A 15,703-nucleotide genomic window follows, 5' to 3' on the forward strand; every position below is an offset into this window, starting at 1 on the left:
TACATACAAAATAAACACGTGCTCTCAAGTACCTAGCAGCGCCAAAAATGGCGGCTAAAAACGATGCCTAAAATAATATCTAACTTGACAGCACTACGGGAATCTTCGTGCCCCACGTTGGGCGCCAGTAAAGTAACCGTATAGGGGGTGCTCTGAACAAGTATTTATTTAACAACAAAACATATATACAAACACGGTGGGTTCTGGCCCGGGTCGACTCCCGCTCCTCTGCTGTCCCAGACACGTCCGGTCTGCTCGGCATCCACGTGTAGAGGAGAGAGAGTGCGACTCAATTGCATCATCTCGGGTCTTTCCGTCAGAGGTCGGAAAAACAACCTGGAATGTATTAACATCACCGGATGTTAAAAATTTATACATCTTTCTGTTTATTCAAATATAGGATAGACGGAGGTAGAAGTTCCTTCTATGGTACATTTTAGGTAACATCATTACATTGAATAAAGTTGAACTCCATATTCCACAGATGAAAGGTCTCCATGCATTTATTTCAAAGATCGTGAAAAGGGGGAGTTGCAATGGCGTCTTTCTAGTACATTCGAGGTCGTTTTTCCGCTGGTCGGAAAGACCCGAGAAGTTGCGATTTGGTGCGACTATCCCACCGTCTGAAATAACACAGACAGTAAGTCGTACCACGGGGCAGTCGCATAGATACTACATGTTCTTCACTAAAATTGTAGAGTTTTCTTTTCACACGGGTTTTTTAACGGATTCTACCGTTTTTACCTAATTGGATAAATCCCATTCCTGGCTCTGCGCTTTCGGAAGAGGCAAGATATTTTGTAGTTAAATGAGGTCTTCATTCAAACACGTAGTTTCTGGTTTCTTGTTGAAAGAATGTGAAATAAGATACCAACTGTCCAATTTATTAAACATTTCTTTTTTAAAAGTTAAAAAAAAAATGGTACCACATTTGTCAGAATGGCACCTCCTATACTTTGTGTACTCTCTCACCCAAACAGTTGGGTTACATATACATGTAGAAGTCATGCTGCATGCATTTTTACCATCGTACATGTTGTCCCTGTAAGTTTCACTTCAAGGTCATTGGATGAAACAGCATAAAATTCTTTTTTATGCGGAAGCTTGATTTATGATTTTATGCTTTGCTGCTGTCGGTCGCTCTGTTTGTCGGTCAACCATTAGCTTCCATTCATTTTCTTCGCAGAGGTTCTACATATTAGTGAAATTTGGTACATAGATTTATCATAAGAATATCTAGGTGAAATTCTGCTACGGGTACCTAGTTCAAATTTTATTTTGGGTACAATCGCAGAAGTTACATCTGCTGAATGAAATTTGGTATACAGAATTTTCATAAGAATATCTATGTCAACTTCTGTTTTGGGTACGATTAAGCGATTTTTGACAGAGTAACAAGTATTCCTCTTGGGCTTAGAAAAATTCCTATAATTATTTGGGGGAGGGGAATGTCATGTTAATGGAGAATTTCTGACAGCTTTTAATTTATTGAGTACAAAGACTGATAATTATTCAAATTCAAGGTCCTCCCGGCAGATTCAAAGTTACTGACTGAAAAAGTGCAAAACTTCTCATCTTTGTAATGGAAAATGACTAAAAGCTCACATTCAGTATACACTTCGACATCTATCAGAACCTTGGTCCAAGTCATTTCGGCTAGTACATTGTTACTTGCAGAAAACATTTTCCGGGGTGTAGCTTTGTAAAGGTGAATCATTACACATTACGCATTTTTTCTTATTCTCCTGTTTTGAATTTTTTATTACGAAATATTCTTTTTAAACAAAGCGACTCAAAATGCGAATTAAATTTACATAACTTGATCATTTCAAGATTATATTAGAAACCAATCTCAAATTTTAACTGATATATTAAATAAAGTAAACTTTATTTCATCTGAAAAAGCCATATTAAATCATTTTCAAAGCCTAACTCATATTTGTCATTACCAGTGAGAAGAGAGGAAACCCAACAGCCGTTTACTCTAAGCGTTACAATTACGTACTACTTACTTTCGTGGTTAGATGGCATATGATTTTCCTTATCTTTTAAACAATAATGTATAATCATTAGCAATTTTCCACAAAAAATTAAAGCCTGGACGTACAGCCTGTAAAATTTATAAAAGTCAAGGCCCAAGATTGATGATTGATAAATAATGAAATGTTCTGAGGATGCTAAAAACTAACCTCAAATGTGAACAAGGATCAGAGAGAAAAGAATAAAATACCGCCGATTTTAATTAAAGTTCTCGGCTAGTCATGGTGAAAAATGTACGCCTGATTATCTCTGCATTAAATTACTATCAATCAGAGCTACTGTAACAAATTGTGCCATTAGAAAATATAACCTAACTTTATATACCGGTGTATGTTGATACAGAACGTTCTATGCACATTAGATTATCTTACATGTGTATATTAATAAATAATAATAAATTTAAAGCCCCTTAATGTTTAAAGAAAGGAAATCAAATAAATACAAAATTAGCATTCACGCAGCGATACATTTGGTAAATTTCATCCTTTCAAATACTCTGAAGTTTATTTTTTGAAATTCAAATTTTATTTGTTAAACCTGTTGGAGCCTCTACACAACGACACCTACATTTGTTTACAAATGGCCGCGCAAAGTATTGTTCGCAACCTATCGGAGGAATACTTAACGTGTCGCGTTTGTTTACAGTCCTACGATCGTCCGCGTCGTCTTCCCTGTCAACATTCCTACTGCACAGATTGTATACGCCAGCTGATAAGGACTACAGAAAATAGGCGTGGAAAATTGACGTGTCCACTCTGTCGATCCGATGTCATAGTACCAAACGTTTCGCATGACGAATTTGTCAATAATTTGCCTCTGGATTCGCTGATTGCTGACCTACAGATAACTTTATCAAAACACGACCAAACTCCGGAAATAACGCGAGCAGACGTTTGTTGCGATCATTCGGGGAAGGAGCTTGATCATTACTGTTTTCATCACGCGCAAGTAATATGTGCAAAGTGCATTGACACCTCTCATTCGGGAATACTTTGTCGATGTCTGCCTATAAATGAATCCTATCGAGAGCTTCAGCCACGAATAGAACGAGTTCTAAAACGACTGCATTTGAAGGTATGTTTTGCTTTTTCATACAACGACTTGCAAATGAATTTTATTTATTTATAACTATGGTAAGAAATCGTTTAAATTAAACTTGGGTCAGTGTTGAAAATGCCTTTTAAGCCGTGCATGGGATTAAATGGGCTTGTCTGTTTAATGAAAAGGTTCAGAACTAGGTCATTTAAATATATGCTGTTGGGTTGTGAAACCTATAGTCAACAGAGTTGGTATTTGCATTTAATGTGAATTCAATACAAGGAACTCTCTATACATTTAACACCGTACACTGTATGTTTTTTATTCTGATAAAGAGCTTAGAAAAGATTTGTTCTCTGTGTATTTAATTCCCCCCTGCTATTATACTAAATCAATAGTTAATAGGTTCAAAATATGACGGATAAAACGAAGATAAAGTCTTACAATATAAATGTGATGTAAATCATATCAGTGAGGGAAATGAGCGCTTAGTGCTTCCTCGAATAACGGATGATACCAGTCTGGCATTTATTTATATTACTTGGATTAGAGGTTATTTTGAGTGTAGCCGATGAGTAAAATTAAAAGGTTGTTCCAAATATTGTATTGCGAATCTTTTCGATTAAGAATTTCACATCAAAGAGGGTTTTTACCGACGTTTTGATGTTATGTATTTCAATGAAGGAAAATATTAATTTAATAGGTACGTACGGTTCTATTTTTTTATATTTACTGTTAAGCCATTAATTATTAATATATATCTGTATAGATGTTTTTTTCAAGTAACTCTCCATGAATTTGCACTTACAAAAAATGATGAGTTCAAACAATGGATTTTTTTTGTACTTTTTAGCTGAATGATGCAGAAGTTGAGACAATCCACGATCGCTCGTTTGAGGAAAGTAAGCAGAAAACTTTAGACGAAATCGCTAACTTGGAGAAAGGAATAGAGAACATATTTGAAACCTGCAGACGACAGATCTCGGTTCTTCGCTCTGACATTCAGAAGTTAAATCGAGAATATTTATCGAAAAGAAAAGATTTTTTTCATGCTGTTAATTTACTGCTGGAAACAACAAGTCACATTGAATGCCTAAAGAAAGATAAGAAATACAAACACTTAATTGAATTGCTACCTATTATCGAAAATCAACTGGAAACTAACTTTGATACACCGACCTCCAAAACAGCAAGTTTAAAATTGACCTTGTATGACGAGGTAAAGGAATTTCTTCGTGGATTTTCTGCAGTAGGATTTGTTGAACTAAAGGGAGTGAGAAGTGACTTGGACACCGATTTTTCAGATTTGCAATTAAAAACGAACAACTCCAGTGCACCTCCTCTATCCATAAGCCATATTTTGAATAGAATTAATTAAAATGGCGGGGAATAACGTTGCGTTTAGCGTCGACCAGAGTTTTGATGCTAAATTACCCGATGAATTGTCTTGCTACCTTAACAAAATTGTTTACCTTCCAGGCACTAGTGACTTGTGTATTCTAGATAGAGAAAATGCCAAACTCAAACGATTTTCTGTATTTGGTGACATTAAAGGATCACTTTCACTAATCGATGTTCCACATTCTATGTGCTGTATTAGACAGAATGGGAACATAGTTATAACGAAACCAGACAAATCAGTGTTAGAAATAGTTGAAACTTCACGCGAGAAATTTAACATTCAGAGATATATCCAAACCGACAAGAAATATTTCGGAATATGTCAGATTTCTGAAGATCGAGTAGCAGTTTCCTCATGGTCTCAAGCTTGTATCGACATTATAACCGTATATGGTGTCGTGGAAGTGTCCATTTCAACGGAACTAATCTTGACCTGTCCTGAGAGTGTCCCCAATATGTTATGTATGACATCTGAAGGTCACATTGTAGTTTCGGATCTGAAGAATTTGGTGTGTTGTATTTCACAAAGTGGAAGAGAAATATGGCGATTGTCAGTGAACGGTCACATAGGTGACGTAACCTGTGACAAAGAATCAAAAACCTTGTACTTAGCGCTAAAAGATGAAGGATCTATTTTAAATGTTAGTGAATCCGGAAGTAAAATGTCAAATATTTTAAGCTTCAAGGACAAAATACCGATTTCTCTTGATATAAAAGAGATGAACATGTACATTACAGATAAAGATTCCAAAGTGATCATATGCAATAGAAGTTGACATGTGAAACTGTATGTCTTTCTCTCGTAGACATTACAATTAAATAGTACACATTCTGTAATTAAATAAAAAATATAGATATATACTACGCACTGATGTTGCTTTTCTTTGATATTTCAATAATATTTTCTCTAACATGAATCGTTAAGGATTAATCATTTTACTTTGTACACTTGATTTACTATGATCTGAGGAATCTTCTAAACACTGAACACCAAAAAAATGATTAATTTTATGGCGTTTGTAGAGTGATCATCATTTGCTTATGATCTAATAAAATAGATATCTACAATGTACTACCCATTTTAATTCAAAGCAAGGATTCTAAACGTACGTACATGTATATATTTATTTCAGGCGGAGAATAATTCAACTTTTCAAGTAACATTATAGATGGATGATACCTTTATTGTTCAAATGTTATACTGCAGAGAAAAGTTCTTGCTCTATAATGTAGCCCCTTTCTTTTGTGAACAAATTCCAAAAAACATCCAATAACCTTAAATATTTTTTCAACACTATTTAATTTAATAGAAAGGGGGAACTATTCATTTTAGACACAATGAGAAAAATTGCATCCTAAGGGTGACGATCGCAAAAGATGCTTTATTGGCGTAAGATATTACCATCATTTTACCATCATTGCCCCTAGGGAATGTTGACATTCCTAATAATTGGCTTCTTCATCATTATTGGTCTAGTAATTACTTGGAAATAGTATTCTCACAAGACAGATAATGCTTCACCTCTCAAGTTTTCGGAAGAAGAAAACCGATTAAAACTGAAGATCTGCAAACTAAGAAAACGTCGCCGCAAATGTTAGTTGTAAAATTGTGATTTACTTTTTAGTTAGCTGAATGACATCTCATATCAGAATGACAAATTGTTCGTATTTGAAAGAGTAGGTCGGTATTTTCCTTTATTTCTATTTGAAGAAGCTGTTACCGATATCCTGGTCGTGTTTTTCATATGCACATTATTTGTCTCGATCGCCAATATTTTAATAATTTCTCTCATTCTCAATAAAAATATTTGATAAGCATAGATGCAACATGAATGGTTTTCAAATTACTGTTACATACCACCTTGTTTTAATAAATTAAAAACACCTGTCAAGTACATTAACTTGCGCGACTTCGTCTCTTCTCTTCAGATTATATTGGTGATAAATTGTCTTCACCAAACTTTCAAAATTCCATTATATAATCCTTTTCTAAAAAGGAGAATTTATTGTAACGGTGTAAACTATATATTCTTTCAAAGTTGTTCATTATGAAAATCTACTTCTCTTTGGTCGTTATATTTTAATAAGAAATTTATTGCGTCTGACTAAAATGTAACATCAATATTAGAAACAACGCAATTTTTAGAAAATTTATCAGCTACCGAGTAATTGATTTCCTTGATTTCATGACTATGTTACACACATAACTTGATTTATTAACTTCATATACATTAATGAAACATTGTAGATGTACAAGTATATTTTAAAGTCACAGAAACTTATGCTCTGGTTTTTATAATTCATTCATTTTCTTTCCAGTTTTTTCCTCTGTACAGTGATTAAATACAGGTTCAGTATTAGGTTTCGAAATTTTTATCCTTTTTTTTAATAAACTTCATTCTTAAATATATAGTTCAGAAAAAAATCTTGGCAAGTATCCTTTGGTTTATAAATATGAGAACTTGAATGTTTTTAAAAAATGTTTAAATTTTCTGGTTATATTTCATGATAAGAGAAATCCAGGGATCTGTCCCTCGCTAACCGTGGTTCCATTTGACGAATTTCCTGATTCAAAAAATTTGATCTGAGTGTCTTTGAAATTTATTTCTCTCTTCCCCTCGACCCCCCGATACATGTGACGAAACTTTCCCACAACAATGACCACGACATTGTATCGTGATCCTGCATTTGTTTGAAAGGGGGTAGGTAGAAGTACATCATATATTTCCTCAGACTCAACGCTTTTGAACGCCAGGCCGAGGGCTCTTATAACGTTGTTACTGCTGTCAGAAATCTCTAAATGGACATTTATAGTTTGTTCTATGTAGGAACCATATAGAGCCACCCCATGAAACCATAACGGCTTTGACGTCTCAAACATGATTGCATCTGGCCGACCTGTGTGTTCCTTCAATTTCTTGTCGAGTTTCTCGAATCGAAGAACTCGGAAATATTCAGTTGTCTTTCTCAAGTTTCGATTGAATTTAAAGTCGCAATTCTTTGGACTTCCATCTGTTAAACACTCCATTATACTAGTCTTTTCTTCATCATCAAGGATATTTCTGCCAAATATTTCATAATGAAAGTATTCTTTTGGCATAAGTGTAAACCTTATTTGATAAATACTCTCACCAAACTGATCCCGGATATTTTCGTCTGTGATTTCTAAAGCTTTCTTGAGGCACTGTGTTGACGACCATTTCAAACAACATTCGTACAACTCTTGTTCTGAAATATTCAGATCGTCTGATTTCAGTATATAATCAAGTGTCTCTAAACTAATATTACAAAATGCCTCTGAATTCAAACATTCTCTTGTAGACTTATTGATCATTTCCATTGCCCTGTCGCGCATTGTTAAGGCGTGTGATAAGATTGCTTGATCTAATAAATAGGAAACATTATTGACATCAACTTCTTCATTTAGCAACCTCAAGCAGAGTTGCACAAGATGGTTGACTCGAAACCGCCTGGCAACAGGCAACAATGACTTTGCTAATTCTAAGTTGATATCAACTTCATCGGTGTAGAGATATCTAAAAAAAAATACCATGCAATGTAAATGGCTGTATGTATGTTTTCCTACTATACTTAAAAATTATTTTGCTGTGTAATTTTAGGGTTATTACCTAAGAAATGTTTGAAAAGTATCCACTTCAATGTTAGGTATATTCACTTTGTAGCGGAATTCTTCGCTAGCAGAGCAGGATCGGAGTTTCTCGAAGAATACAGGACTTCTAGCGATTAGAATGAATCGGTGTGCCTTGACTTCAATTTTTTCCGGGCCAACAAAGATGGTAACATCGCAAGCTATTTGATTGGTCAACATATAATGGACACATTCCACAACTGATTTGTCACACTGCCATTCCTGATTTCTTATGATCTTTGAATTTGCTTCCTTTTTAGGCTGTTCCAAAGGAGGCGGTAAAAAGCATTTTGCTTTTGCTTTTGGGGTTTGTTCATCAAAACCTTTCGTTTCCATACTGAAGTAATAAAGGACAACCTTTTAAATATGATTATCCCTGTATTGTCGATACGTAGGTCTTCGGATAAACCATATCAAAAATGCTGTAAATATGAGAGAGACTCTTAAAAGTTAAAATACCTTTAATACCTACTATTTTTGTAGAAACCCTGATTTTCTTGTAAAATATTGATTTACTATTATAGAAAACAAACATTTTCCGTAGTAAACTAAAATTTTACTTCTAATATTTTTGTGTTAGAGTAGTCATTGGTGTTACATAGAATTTGACGTGTTTGCAAAGCGATATAATTCTAGCTACCCTGCCTTGGAAAAAATTGCCTCACATCAATTTGATCCGAAAGTACTGGAGATAAATGTCAAGCACGTTTAATAATTTTAAACAGTCTTACAAATAAAAAATTAAAGAACTAGCCTCTTGAAAATGTTACCATAATTTCTAACGTTAACATTTAAGAAAATAAACATCTAATTTCTCTGGATTGAACTTTGATATTTACTGCATGTATTTGGTGGACTTTTCATAATAATTGCGTTACTAACCTCCAGACGTCCTAATTCTAATAAAATTAAAAATAAATCTGTAAAGATTTGTCATACGTCTTCTGAACCATAATGGGACTAATGGGACGGCCTTTTAATGGTATTTTATCCTGAGACTTCTTTGAAGTAAATACTTAAATGTTTTCTTTGTCTAAAAATGTTACTTTAATTAAATGGTCTCATCAGTGATCTCAATAATTCATATAAGATTGTCTGGCTAAACTCTTTATTGCCTTTCATTAATGCAGTATAACACCTCGAGTGTACGCTGTAGATGTATGCCAACTCCGTAAACAGTGCGTGCTGAGTTGCTAATTCAGCTCTAAAATATTTCTTTATATCAGATAATTGTCGACATATGTCAATAAAGACTCATATTTGACGTTTGGATTGCGTGTAAAGAACACTAATGAACATAATAGAGAAAAAATACCCCTGTCGGCCGAGTTCAGATTAAATTGATACACTGTCAGTGTATCATCTTCATTTAGAAATTGTTTCTTTAATAATGACATACGGTATATCAGATAAAGCAATATTCTTCTAAGAACTCCATTAATAACGATATTATACTGGTATGGTATCTTGTATGTAACATGATGCTGTGTGATTATTTGGAAGAATCAATCATAGGTGGCAATTATTTTGTATTTAAGGAGAAAATATCAGCAAGACAACAGAGTGCAGACAAGTAGTGAAAATACTGTCTAGTAGTTTGTTTTGAATTTTGACCACTCACTTGGTCTTTTTTTAAAAATTCAAACAGTTTAATGTATAGCACAATATTGGTAATAATAATTATCAATTCAATAAAATGTGTCATACTATTGAATATCAGATAATTGTTTGAACTATTGGAATAACGGAAAATTGGAATAAAAAATTGAAATAATATTATTGAAGAATGGTGTTTTTCTTTTTATATCTCAAAACTAACAAATGAAGGAGTTATCAAATTTTATAACCATCAAAAATGACCTTTTTATACAAAGAATATCAACACCAAACTTTAACATCAAGTATAAAATGATTAAAAACTTTAACTTACAAGATGAAGTTTGTGAATCTCTTTCGTATTCAACACAATACAAGCATGGCCGTACGGAACATTGAATTCGAAAAGAATTTTAAACTGAAGTAAAAACAGGTTGTTGATTATTCAGTATTAATAAGTTACGTAAAATATATATTTTACATTTGTTTAATTACTTGGCTATATTGCCTTGAGAATAATACATTCTTTAAAATTTATGTTAAAATAATTTTTCCCATAATTTGTTTTATGTAACAATTACTTTTCTCTCTTCTTTTCGGTATTGTCATAGAATTATTAAGTTCATGTCCTAAATTTTTATTGAAAATTTCTTTTGCTTAACATCTGTCTTGAGAAATCTCTTTCTTAATCTCTTTCTTCATTTTTATTTTAATGTAGGTCAATGTTTTATCATTCACATTGATAATTGTACATTAAATCAAATACAGATCGAGAAAACATACCTGGGACTGTCGTACTTGTCTTGCTGAATTTTCTTCTACAAGAGTTATCTCTCTTAGCTCACTGTGTACTACAGGTGCTCAACTGCTCATTGGCATTTTCTTTATACATGTTTAAAAAAATTAAAATATCTGTTCTACTTTTCCTTCTTGTACTTTGGATGGTCTGTGTTCATTTACATCAATTATAAGAGAACCAGTTGTGCACATTGTAACTAAATTTGTCAGCATTTTAAGAAAAATTAGCTTAGTTTTCACCACATTTGTATACAGATCTAATAGATAAATGTATTAAATTCTAAAGACTATTAGAAAAAGCACTGAGATGATTGATCAAAGCACACAGTCATTTAAAAAATGTTAAGAAAAATATATTTTAAAAAATTAAAATGCACCACTTTTACTCTATATCTTTAAATAAACAATCATAGCCACATCGTCTCAAGCCACAAGTAGAGCTCTATACATGTATATCATTCTACCAGAATGGGAGAGGATCATACATTTTGGCCATGGGTTAAATAAATGCAACGATGCCATAGCCCTTAATCGATGTTTTTTTCGTAAATTTATAAACACAACAAACTATATATTCATAAACTCATTTTAATTTACCTATTGCTTCACAATTATTTCCATATCCATTCGTGATGAACGCCTCGATTTTTCTTTTAAGGAGGCCGGGGGTCAACAAATTAACCATAAGATATAACTTCAATAAAGAGTTATGTCAGAGGGAAACAAACTGATTTGCACATTTTGTTCTTTAATAGGGAATTCAAGAACTTTTAAAACAATTATACACTGTACCTATTGTATTCCTAGAGGAATTTGTTTGTTTGTATTTTGTTTAACGACCCTCTCGAGAATTTTCACTCATATGGAGACACCACCACAACTTGCCGGTGGATAGCTGCAAATTTTGTCCTGTACTCGGCACTTAAAACCACTGAGCAATGAGGGATCTATTACCTCGGTTTATATGGTCTCATCCAGACGACTGGTTTCCATGTCCCAAAGTGGGATTCGAACACGCGACATAAAGATCAACACCTTACCTTGCAACTCTAGAGCAAAGACGCTCTACCTCTGTCCTACGCGGGAGGAAATTAGAAAATTTCAAAATTTCTCTTGTAAACATTGCTTCCTAGAAGTTAAACAAAATAGAATCGGGCCATTTAGCAGTCAATCGGAAACGATAACAAAAGCAAACACTCTTTTTTGTAAGATGAAACAATGAAAGAATGGTAGGGTAATACCGATATTGACTCAGGTGACCGTTGTGGCCCATTGCATTAGAAGCAATAGCCTGCATACACGCTTGCTGTGGCTTTGTAGAGTTTTGAGACGGTTCCTATTCCTCTTCCATCGGTAGTAAAAATGAAGTTTGTGACAATAGGAAGTCTGACGGTACAAGCGCCTGTGTGACGACGTAGTCGTTTTGTGAAATCTTGTGATTGATATTATTTCGTCAGTCAAAATTATAATCAAAATTTGTTATCGTCATACATTTTGTAATGTTTTTTAAAAATGAGATCGATATACAAGTATTTTTTTTTGTCGAAGAAATACAATTTGTCAGTGAAAATGCACCTAAATTGAAAATTGCAACAATGAACGTACAATGTACGTGTGTATGTATATTGAACGAGAAGAATACTTAATTATGCCCTCTCCCAAAATACAGTGTAATCGGAATTTTTATTAGTCTCATTGACATAACCCTTTCAAAAATGGCTCAAACGTACCCAAAAAAATAACTCGACCTAGATATTTTCAAGATAGTAAATCTGTATAGTACTGCATTTCATTCAAGTATGTGCAACTTCTGTAAAGAAAATAAACTGACACAGCAAATAATTGGAATTTTTCAAAGTCAAAGGAAAATTACTCTGTCCAAAATGGCCCGATCGTACCCAAAACAGAACTTGACCTTGATATTATTGTGATAAATACGTATACTAGTAATTAATTTTATTAGATTATGAGCAACCTGTGCAAAGAAAATGAACGGAAACTGATGGTGGACCGACAGACAGACCTATCAACCGATAACCAGGAGCAAAGCATTATCGAAGGGGGTGCATAAAAAATATTGGTTTTTACGATCGTGTAGGTCTACAATTTTTACATTCCCGTACCTTTAGAGCTGAGCTTTCATTGTACAAATTCAATACTACTGTCTATAAATATACTGTTAGGTAATGAAGAATGAAAAAAATAGTGTACTAAATTGTAAAAACCATGCGTAAGTATTCTCTAAACAAAAACAATTCTCAGCTTTTGCTGGAAGACGTGAAGAAAACGTGTATAAAAATTCATTCAGCCACATTAAGTTAATGATTTAGTATTGAATAAAGTATTCTTATTCCCAGTAACATATTTCATGTTTAATATACCCTGTACTTTTTGCCCCATATTTTTTATAAAATAGTCGTAGAACATTTATTTTTCCCCCTTAAAAAGCTATTTATGCATATAGCTTTTTTAAATCAAAGGTACCCTCGAGAAATATACGCTTGTAGATCTATTTGAAAAAGGATTTAATTTATGGTTAAATTCTTTTGACTTTGAGAGGTCGATTATGTAATATGCATTTCAAAAAATTCAAAATTTAAGAGTACAAAAATATTGTTCTTTATTTGAATAAAAAAAAAACCAACATCCGGATCCAATTGTTTTACAACATAATCTGTCAGTCGACAAAATACGTGCGTTAAATACAGTATTTAAATCTGCATTTTATGAAAATAGACAGCATGTGTTCATCGAGAAAATGTGAAGATACCTTAAACGCTGCATTATATATCAACAAAAGTACACACATAAATATATTAAGATATTATAATCAAAGTATATAAATTTAAAGAAAAATGCAAGGCTGTAGGAATGATTCTTTTTGGTTTTTGTATGCAACAATTCATTAATAAGAAACTTTCATGTCAAATTTTAACTGAAGGCCTTTTCATGCTTGATATTTTGAAAAACATACACGTGTCATGGTATTTCAAAAAAATAAAAAACCCACAAAGAATCATTGGAAACAAAAATCTATTTGATGTAGAAAAAACCCAATGTAAACTGAATTTTGCTGAGAAAGTGAATTTTCTAATCCTTTGGTAAGTCAATATTTTAGGATATGAAAGAAAGGATTTAACCACTCTCTCGTCTTTTCGAAATTAATGTTATATGTCCATCATACATGAACTACTTTAATTAGCGTTTCGCAAGTATCAACTCCTTACTCCGCGACTCTAGAGCAGACGCTCATACATGCACCTTTTTGCAACGCGGGCGAAATGATTGACTTTAGAAACAAGATGTGTTTGTGAAACACTGAGGCCCCCGTATGGCAGCTTATGGCGAGGGTTGAATTCTCTCAAATGCATGTCAAACTGCAAAGTTCAAGGTCAAAAGATCAAAATGTTGGTACCCAAAGGGAGGTCTTGTTACAAAGAATACACCTGTGAAATATGAAAGCCCTTTTTCTAACTATTCAAAGGTTATGACCAAGGTTAATATTTTTAAAATGTGGGTCAAACTCTTAGGTCAAGGTCAAAAACATTTGTACTAGCTGAAAGGTCTTGTCACAATGAATACCCATTTGAAGGATGAAAGCTCTAGCTTCAACTGTTCAGGCCAAGGTTAAAGTGTGGCATTTTTATGCCCCTGGATCGAAAGATCCCGGGGGTATATTGTTTTTGTCATGTCTGTCTTTTTGTCTCTCTGTCTGTTGTCAGCTTGTAAAAGTAGGTAAAACTCCAAGGTCAAGAGGTCAAATTGGTACCCATGGAAAGTTCTTGTCACAAGGAATACACATGTGAAATATGAAAGCCATAGCCCCATCCACTCAATAGTTATTGGCTGGGTTTAAATTGACAACAGACAGACAGAGAGACAAACAGATAGACAGGACAAAAGCAATATACCCCCGGGATCTTTTGTTTAAGAGGCATAAAAACACTTCAATAAGATATAGTGGAATTCCAATTGGTATCAATTGCGCCTTATTATAAGCAGACCTTTCTTTGTGTTCATATGAAGCAGAATATGCCTAAAATATACTACATTGTACGTGAAAAGAAGCCACTTGCTGTGGCCTTCAACTCGGCATTTAAATATACTGAAGACGTATTGTCAATTAACAATCTGTGTTTATTTTCATTCTTCTGTGGACTCGATATATCCCGGTGAGTTTGAAAGAAAAGACACCACAGAGTCTGATACATCCGCTTCATATTTCAATATTTTACTTGAAAAAGACATTTTAATCTAACAATCAATCTATAATGTGATACACGTGCTGACTTTAACTTTTCAGTAGTCAACTTCCCTTATTAATGAAGCAATGTACCTTCATTATCTTCATATGGGGCTTATATCTCTCAGTTGATTTGATAAGCAAGAGCATCCTGTATGTTAGCTGCAATAATGTAGCCCTCTCTCATTTTTTATTGTGATATTTTACGGAGAGGGCTGAAATTCTACAGCATCTTCGTAAAAGTGCAAATATACTTTTTGTGTTGTCTGCGGAGCAGAGCGGCAACAAGGGATCACTTTACCCGGCGTCTGTCTGTCTTTCTGTCACACCTTGTATCTCAAGAACTGTAATTATAGATATAAGGATTAGATAATTTGCACATTTATTGCTTAGCACTATGACATGTGTAAATTGCCATGGTTACCGACCTCGGCTCCCTTGACCTTGTCCTTTGACTTACTTTACTAAAACGTTTAAAGTGCCAATATGCAGCATATTCTTGACATTTAAAGGGGGCAATTCTATGCTATTTAGCATGTACACCGATTGTCGTAAAATGTTATAAAAATTACCAGATTACAATTCACTTGACCTTAATCTTTGACCTACTTTACAAAAAATACCCCGGTCAATTTAATTAAACTTACGAAATTTGAGTGGCGGGTGTTGATAATTAATATACATATAATTAACATTTATACATGTTTATATACTGTATGATATTCAGTAACATAAACCAGTTAAAATATGATGAAAATACATCGGGATAGGGATCCCACAACGGATCGTGTAGAGTGACAATTGGTGTAAAGACTGAAACACATTTTAACACATGTAAAATGATACATCATTATTTATAATGATTTCAACTTTATTATTCATTTGAGGGTCGGGAATCATATTTTTTCATTGACAGACTCTATCGCAGTCTAACGCTA

At 33.6% G+C, this 15,703-nt stretch overlaps 2 protein-coding genes across 2 annotated transcripts; one reads left to right on the top strand and one right to left on the bottom strand.

Annotated features, from left to right (window-relative positions):
• The first annotated feature begins 2,598 nt into the window (after positions 1 to 2,598).
• Positions 2,599 to 5,343, top strand: LOC134248045 (tripartite motif-containing protein 2-like). Its single transcript, XM_062730466.1, has 2 exons — positions 2,599 to 3,114; positions 3,932 to 5,343. The coding sequence occupies exons 1-2, from the start codon at positions 2,620 to 2,622 to the stop codon at positions 4,454 to 4,456; spliced, it is 1,020 nt and encodes a 339-aa protein (XP_062586450.1). The 5' UTR covers positions 2,599 to 2,619; the 3' UTR covers positions 4,457 to 5,343.
• Positions 5,344 to 6,976: 1,633 nt separating this feature from the next.
• Positions 6,977 to 8,464, bottom strand: LOC134248034 (BTB/POZ domain-containing protein 6-like). Its single transcript, XM_062730455.1, has 2 exons — positions 8,109 to 8,464; positions 6,977 to 8,015 (listed from the first exon to the last, which is right to left on the bottom strand). The coding sequence occupies exons 1-2, from the start codon at positions 8,462 to 8,464 to the stop codon at positions 6,983 to 6,985; spliced, it is 1,389 nt and encodes a 462-aa protein (XP_062586439.1). The 3' UTR covers positions 6,977 to 6,982.
• Between the last annotated feature and the right edge of the window lie 7,239 nt (positions 8,465 to 15,703).

This window comes from Saccostrea cucullata, unplaced genomic scaffold, assembly GCF_032062105.1.
Source record: "Saccostrea cucullata isolate Sc308-1 unplaced genomic scaffold, CSIRO_AGI_Scuc_v1 ctg502, whole genome shotgun sequence".
NCBI classification, from domain to species: Eukaryota; Metazoa; Mollusca; class Bivalvia; order Ostreida; family Ostreidae; genus Saccostrea; species Saccostrea cuccullata.